The following is a 7815-nucleotide window of genomic DNA, read 5'->3' on the forward strand; positions in this document are numbered from 1 at the left end:
GCCTTTCTCCGAAATGGACCAAAAATTTTTAAGATACTCTTGATTTTGTGTGGTTGTGCTTGTGCTTGTGCCGTTAAGCAAAAGTTTGTGTTGTTTTAGTACGTTCTTGTCTAAGGATGCAATTGTCGTTGTAGACCCTTAAACCATTTTTCACGAAAGAAGACTGTGTCATGTCATATCTACTCTAAAAAGGTACTTAGTATATCGACTGATTTTAATATGTTTAGCGTTATTTTATATAGAACTCAATATGTAGTCGTTTGTAAAAATCGAAAGGTTAGAGAAATATATCCGGAAATAATTGAAATATCATCACAATCCAGAAAACAAAAATCCGATTCAAAAGTTTTCTTTTTGCTTAGGAGTCGAGTCATATATATGGACGAGTGGAGTGTTGGAAAAGCCGAATGGAATATAACTAAGGGAGCCCTATGAAAACGACGTTGTGGAATGAGTGTTCAACTTCCAATTATTATAAAGCAATTATACTTGGAAAGGATCCAAGACGAGGAACACAAAAGTGGAACAAACAACTTTGTCTAGCCAAACACGCCTCTTCTTTCTTCTTCTCTCTTTTCATTTTTCTTTTTTTTTTAAGACGGCAATGACACGAGACTTTTTTCTTCTTAAATGGTTCGAGTACATATGAGTCCAATACATCCAACTCTCTAGAATGGAAAAATTGTCCAATAAGTTAAAAACACATTGTACGTTAGTCAATTTAGTGCTAACCTTTGTCAATTGAACTTGTTGCCAATTGAATATATCTAGTAAATTTTAGCTAGAAACTACCCACGAAGACATTGGCCATGGATTCGATTGGTAAAATGTGAAAAAATTTAGAATTCAATTAATAAAATTTAAAAATTTAATACTAAATTGATAAAAATATAATAAGTTTATCTTTTGAATAATCTTTTCTCTTTAATATAGATGAGTGAGTCTTGCGTAAGACCTACGTGATTTAAGAATCAGAATGCACTAGACTAACATTCATTGGGTGCATTAAAAAGTTCTCCCCTTGACCGGGTCCTCGAAGCCTTTGCTGGTCAATATCAAAGCTAAAGCCCCCACACAAACGGGGAGCACTGAAGACTTAGGTCAAACGTGGTTTTTCATATTGACGTGAGAATGGACGTACGTCATGAGACCGATCGTATGACGTTTCTAGCAAAATCCATTTTCTTCGTTGTACCACTTCACAAGCGAAAATCCCACAGAAAAAAAAAGGGGGGAGGAAAAAGAGAGAAAGGAGGAGTAACCCGATCGATTCAAACAAATTTTTTTGGCCCACATGTTAAATTCTTGTTTTTCATCAGATCAACCTGTTAAATTCAGAAGATAAGAGCTCCGAGATATATCAACTTAATATGATTTCAATACGCTAATTGCTTATCTTAGCCAACGGAAAAAACAAAAAAAAAACTGCCGTTTAATGAATATGTTCTTTTTTTGAAGTACCTAGAACCCTCTTCAACCTCCACTCAATTTTAAAAATATATATAAAAACCAAAAATTATCTAAATATGTAACTGTAAAACCCAAACCCTTGCTTTTTCTATAACTTTCCCCATTACGGCTACAGTCGCTACCACTGTCCTTGCTTTATATAAAAGTATGAACATGTTCTTCGTCGTCGTCCAAGTCGTCCGACCTTGATTGGGGTTTGACAGGTCAAGTTTTGCCGAGATTCAGGTCGCCAAGAGGCCCAAAATTAGCGGTGGTGGTACCGTGGTGGCGGAGGGGACCGCGAGCCTCGTCGCTCTGGTGCAATGGGGCTTGGTGTTGCGGCTGAGAAAGAGAGTGGGAGGAAAGTTGCTAGGATTAAGGTTTTTGTGAATTTAGGATGGATTGGGATTGAAAAAGTGGTAGGGGTTATCTTTAAGCAGAAATGAAAAATGTGTAAATGAAACCGCAAGGCAAGCTTATTTCAAACTTAACTTTTTACGTCTTGACAATATAATCAAAGTATCAGGTATTAGGTTTTTTTTATTGGCAAAAATGAAGCAGTGATTATCTATAAATGATGCAAAGTCATCTTTAATGAAAATGAGAGATTTTATGAAAATATTATCGGTTAATTTTTTAAACGAAGGCCTTATTCAGGGGAAAAGTACAAGGAGGAGGAAAAAATGCACCGCCCTTTTTAAAAAGGGGCAAAAGAATGTTGAAACGATTTGGACTCCCGATCCATTGGGGGCAGAAAATCAAAAAAAGGGCAAAGACGATGACGTCGTGTCCGAAGTGACCGGTCATTATTGGGTAACGGCGAGGTTACTGCGTGGTTAGCTTCATCTAGAAACCCTCCCATACAAAATACTCCTCATTCTCGATGCATATGTCATGTTTAATATTGATGGGTTATTTTATATTTTTCCATTCATCTCTTGTTTAATATTTTCTCAAGAATAAGAATGAAGGAGGAGGGGGAAGGGTTCGAAATGACAGATCAACGTTCCATTTTGCCTGTGGTCAACTGTCAATTTCGACTGGCTTAAGGGACCTGAATAGCAATTCATCAGCACCACATAATATAACATAATCCCCCTTCTAAAAGAAAAAAATAAAAGGTCAAACTGACCCGAGCACCACTTGTCCGCTCCATCGGGACTCTTCCTTGATAATTCTTGTCTCATCTTAGCCCTCTTGCCCGTGAAATATGCGACGTTGAACGCTGTTCGATTCCGCTTCGGTTTCTCGTTACAATTTCCTTGTCTCGGGTGTGAAAAGGAACTTTCTCTTTCTAAGCACTCTCCAAATTCCACACGTCCTCCTTTGAACTCTTCCTCTCTTCCCCCAGCACGATCCCTTCTACTGAAAGCAAACCTAATCCGCTGAAAAAGGAAAGCTGAAAAGGCGAAGCTGAAGGGAACTTGCTCTCTCGCTTGACTGTTGCTGGTCCTTCCCTCATGCTTCTCGCTGATAAAAACTGACCCGCAATCCACGACCGTCTCTCGATCGACTTCTCTTCGATGATGCCGAAGACCGTTCGGTCCACCCTCCTCCTTTTGGCCGGCGTGGTCTTGCCTATTCTCGCGGCGGCGCGTAAAGCTATCCCCCCACCTTGCAGCCAGACGTGCCACAACGGCAAGCCCGCGAATCAGAACCTGACTTATCCGTTCGGGTTCTCGCCGGGCTGCCCGATCCAGCTCAACTGCACCGACGACGGGGACGCCCTCATAGGGGAGTTCGTGGTGCAGGCCGCGTCCTCGGAGACCGTCACCGTCACCATCGAGGCCGAGTGCAACCGCTCGTTCGAGGCCATCGCCAATCTCTATGGCCGCAACTACGCCCCGATGGGGAAGAACGCCATCCTGCTCAACAACTGCACAAAGATCTCCCCCTGCGACTTGCCCAACACCCAGGTCATCCAGGCCCAATTCCAGTCCCTCTGCGAGACTAAGAACAAGGCCAACACCAGCATGAGCTGCTACTCCGAGAAGGAGAACCACTACAGCACAAAGTTTCTCAACCGCAGCAGGCTCTCCGCCCTCGGCTGCAAGTTCTTTCTGTCGTCGATATCGGCGGAGAAGCTGAACAATGTGTCGGTGTCGCTGGGCGTCCAGATGCTGCAGCTGGCGTGGTGGGTAAACGGCAACCGGTGCGAGTGCTCCCGGGACGCGGACTGCGTTCAACTCTCGCTGCTACCGAACGGCGGCGGAAATGGGTTCCGGTGCAAGTGCAGGGACGGGTTCCGTGGCGACGGGTTCTTGGCAGGCACCGGCTGCCGGAGAGGTTAGTTCCAGGATTTCATTATTCTCGACTCTTTTGACCCCATTAATCTTCTGCGATTAAAATCTTATATTGGTGCCAAAAATGCCGAAGCGATATACAAAATTATATTTGCTAACTGTTATGCGGGGCTGGTAGTAGGTTAAGAATACGATCCACTTACTCAAGTTCTAAAATCAAAACCCCATCTAATATTTTGCTAAGTTAAATTAGATTTTTCTAAATTGTCTACTTTCCTTATAAAATTGTGGGGACGCCTTTTTGTAGTTTGGTGATCTCTTTCATGCAAACAACAATAGAGGAATTAAAATCTTCATGAAGGCCTCTCTCCAACCATAATTTCCCACTAGCAATCCCTTGCAAAGGCTTTTAAAAGGAAATTAAAATTGCGAAAAAAGGTTGCCATTAGCAAACGGTCGTGAATTGTGGATGGAGAAGGGTTAAAAGTTTCCTTCATTTCATTATTTTATGTTCCTTACCCAAGAAACTGTTCATGTTGCTCTAATTTTTCTCTCAACTGAAGTCAACTAATCAATGCTAACCAGATCCTGCTGTAGCTTCACAAGGTACGGCGACGCCTCCAGAAATCAATGTAAATTACTCTAGCATAGAGACGTCGCCGAGTAAATTTTTCAGCGAAAAGATCAACTTGCACTAAAAACCGAGTTTGGTGAGACCAACCTCTATTAATGCTCTTTTTACCAAAAAAAAACCTCTATTAATGCTCCCATCTAATTCAGAATACATGCAAAATCCATGCGATAACTCCTTCAGATCCACATTTACGAATAAAGCGCACACTCGACTTGGTATTCTTCGATCGAGTTGAGGGGATGCCTATTTTCCCTATCCTATCCTAATTCAAGTGGATGCCATCATAGCTCGTGGCCGGATAAGCACATCATTTATTTATGATTATTCGGCACGGAATTTCGTCGTCCTGGTGCCCGGTTTGGTTAAATGAGCACGTTTGCCCTCTCTAGAACGCAGCAAAGGTAAACGCACAGGTACCCCTTTAGCGGGCGGACAATAATGCAAGGGACCCATTGAACGACGGATTAACATCAGCCTACTTAAGTTTCTGTCGTAAAGTCAGGTCAAAGTTGATATAATATTTGGGCCGGTGTCCTGCTTTTCTTCCTGAGTCGTTAAAGGAACGATCCACCATTATTGTCCTGTCTTTTGTCCGGCACGGGGCGAGAGAACAGGGCGTGCGTCGCGCTCAAGAGTAGGTTGTTTCACCTAACGCATATCGCCGCTGGAAATCTGTGGATTCTTTTGCACGATGCCGACTATGCTCCAAAGTGATTTTGATCTTATAGAATTACGATAGTCAATGGATCGGCATATTTCGTGGGGTGGGTGTCTTGCAGTCTTGGTGATGACTGAGCCTCAGAGACTTTAGAGACGCTAAGTGCAAAGAGAGATCCACCCAAAGCCCAGAATCTCGACTTTGTAGGGCACTCATAGAATAGAGAACTTTGAATTTAACTTCGACATTGGTATCTCTTTCACTTTGTCAAGACTAAAAAAAGACATTCTAGTAGACAATGACAGTCGACTGTTCCTTTTAGTTCTATGTCCTTTCGGTGTCGAGCTGGCCAGCTCTTAGTTTTCGTGCTTAACCAGAACTTAGGATTCATGGGAAATCGATTTTGGTCGTGCCGATCGTGGTGGCTCCCAAGAGTTTTTCGAGTCGAGATGTCCGTGTTGTTTTATGTACGTGATTACGGAAACTCTCCATCCTGCTGAGTGCTGATATTTGTTTTCTTGTTCTTGTCTTGCAAGCAGACGCGTTCATGTGCAATCCTGCAAAGTATCTCTCTGGCCAATGCGGAGGAGCCACCAGAATAATTGTTCTAGTCGGAGGTACTCTTTTTCTTTCTATCGAATCAATTATATGATCATAAATAATTGCTTACGTGTTCTATGGTTCCGAATTTCTCGTAGAAAAAGTAACTAGTGACTTCAAGTGACTTTTAGTAATTGCTTACGTCTCATGTCGTCTTGTTTCTTTGTTTTCAGGTGTCGTAGTTGGGGCTTCCTTCATGATCAGTTTGGGCTTGATCTGCTACTTCTTTCGACGGCGAAGCAAATGGAAAGCCCAACTCGAGGTGCAGCGCCGTCTGTCCGAGGCCTCAGGCAAGAGCAGCATCACCTTCTATCCGTACAAAGAGATCGAGAGAGCCACAAACTACTTCGCAGAGAAGCAGAGGTTAGGGACTGGGGCGTTCGGGACGGTCTATTCGGGGAAACTGAACGGCGACGATGAGTGGGTCGCCATCAAGAGGATCAAACAGAGGGACAGCGTCGAGCAAGTCATGAATGAGATCAAGCTCCTGTCATCCGTGAGCCACCCCCACCTGGTCAAGCTCCTCGGCTGCTCGATCGAGAAAGGCGAGCAGATCCTCATCTACGAGTTTATGCCCAATGGCACATTGTGCCAGCATCTGCACAGAGAGAGAGGTCAAGGACTTTCCTGGCCGATCAGGCTCAAAATTGCCTCAGAAACTGCTCAAGCAATTGCCCATCTCCACTCTATTAAGCCACCAATATACCATAGGGATGTCAAGTCGAGCAACATTCTTTTGGACTACAGTTTCACGTCGAAGGTTGCGGATTTTGGCCTTTCGAGACTTGGCATGCTCGAGGACTCCCACATCTCGACCGCCCCACAGGGGACCCCGGGCTATCTCGATCCCCAGTACCATCAGGATTTCCACCTCTCTGACAAATCGGATGTCTACAGCTTAGGCGTAGTACTCACGGAGATCATCACGTCGCTGAAGGTCGTGGACTTCTCACGGCCTCAGAACGAAGTGAACTTGGCCAATCTGGCCACGGATAGGATCGGGAGGGCGCGGTTGGATGAGATCATTGACCCCTCCCTCGACGTGAACAAGGACGAGTGGACGTACCTGTCCGTGCAGAAGGTCGCCGAGCTGGCATTCCGGTGCCTTGCGTCTCACCGAGACATGAGGCCTACCATGAAGGAAGTGGCGGACGAATTGGACAGGCTCTGGCTCAGTAGATGGGCCGCTTCCGAAGAGAAAAGTTGCACGACCTTGTCCGAGGCGTCTTCGTGCTCTTCTTCAGGCAGTATCAGCGAGAAGTTGCTCATTTGTCCCAAGGGGAGAGCCGAACCGGAGATCAGAAAGGCGGTTGACGCTGGTGATCAAACCGGAGGTAGCACCATAAGCTCAACCGGGAGCGTTTTGACGGCATCAATGAGAGATTCATCTCCAAGTGAAGAGAGCTCTCCCTCATCAAGCAGTTTACTCTCTAAGGTGATTCCAGTGACTTAAGTCCCTCTGCATTCGAAGCTTTTACATCTGCTGTAGGACGCCACAACTGTAAATCCATTTATAGTCAAGTTTTGACTCTAACTAGCTGGATTATTCGCTCATCAGCATGTTTGTTCTGGAGTAGTGCCCAGAAATAAAGTAATACCTCCCGTTGTTTGCATCTCCTCTCTGACATGACAGTTCCACTAATACAATTAATGTGGTATATTCCATTGAGAGGAGGATTTGAAGAATATAACAGAGGAGGAGAGATGAGGAAGGCAGATCATAAGTTCCATGAGAAGAAGGATTAGTTTTGAACATCAGATTCTCCTAGTGCCATAGAACGTAATAGAATGAGAAAGCACATGATGTATGCAAAAGATTCAAGTTTCTGATGTCGCGGACTGAGCCAGGCTGTGGATCTTCATCCCTGCGAAACCCTCCACTCGTGTCTCCACGACCATCCCTGACGGTGCATTACCTCACTCGCATAGGCGTCGGCCATCGAGATTAGTCGAAAACCACCTAGTTGAGCACCTTGCGAGGTAGAGAATCTTAATCCCGAAAAACTTACACCGGTCTTCACATTGTACAAGGAATCTCTCATCCAACACGGAAACTATGTGGTATCACAAAACCCTAACTCGTCTCTTCGCCCGCCTCTAGCGACCATCTCTAAGGGAAGCCGGTGTCCTAACATCGAAGGTTGTATCGTCTGACACATGACCATCGATCACCCCAAATGAGGTCCCTTCTATATGATCTCAAGTGATACTTGATCCTGCAGCCACCAATA

At 44.5% G+C, this 7815-nt stretch overlaps 1 protein-coding gene across 1 annotated transcript; it reads left to right on the forward strand.

The window, feature by feature from the left end:
* Positions 1-2448: 2448 nt before the first annotated feature.
* Positions 2449-7195, forward strand: LOC104448699 (wall-associated receptor kinase-like 14). The gene is made up of 3 exons (XM_010062582.3): positions 2449-3735; positions 5524-5601; positions 5758-7195. Exons 1-3 carry the CDS (start codon positions 2973-2975, stop codon positions 7035-7037), a joined length of 2121 nt encoding a protein of 706 aa, XP_010060884.2. The 5' UTR covers positions 2449-2972; the 3' UTR covers positions 7038-7195.
* Positions 7196-7815: the final 620 nt, after the last annotated feature.

Source organism: Eucalyptus grandis, chromosome 6 (genome assembly GCF_016545825.1).
Source record: "Eucalyptus grandis isolate ANBG69807.140 chromosome 6, ASM1654582v1, whole genome shotgun sequence".
Lineage (NCBI taxonomy): Eukaryota > Viridiplantae > Streptophyta > Magnoliopsida > Myrtales > Myrtaceae > Eucalyptus > Eucalyptus grandis.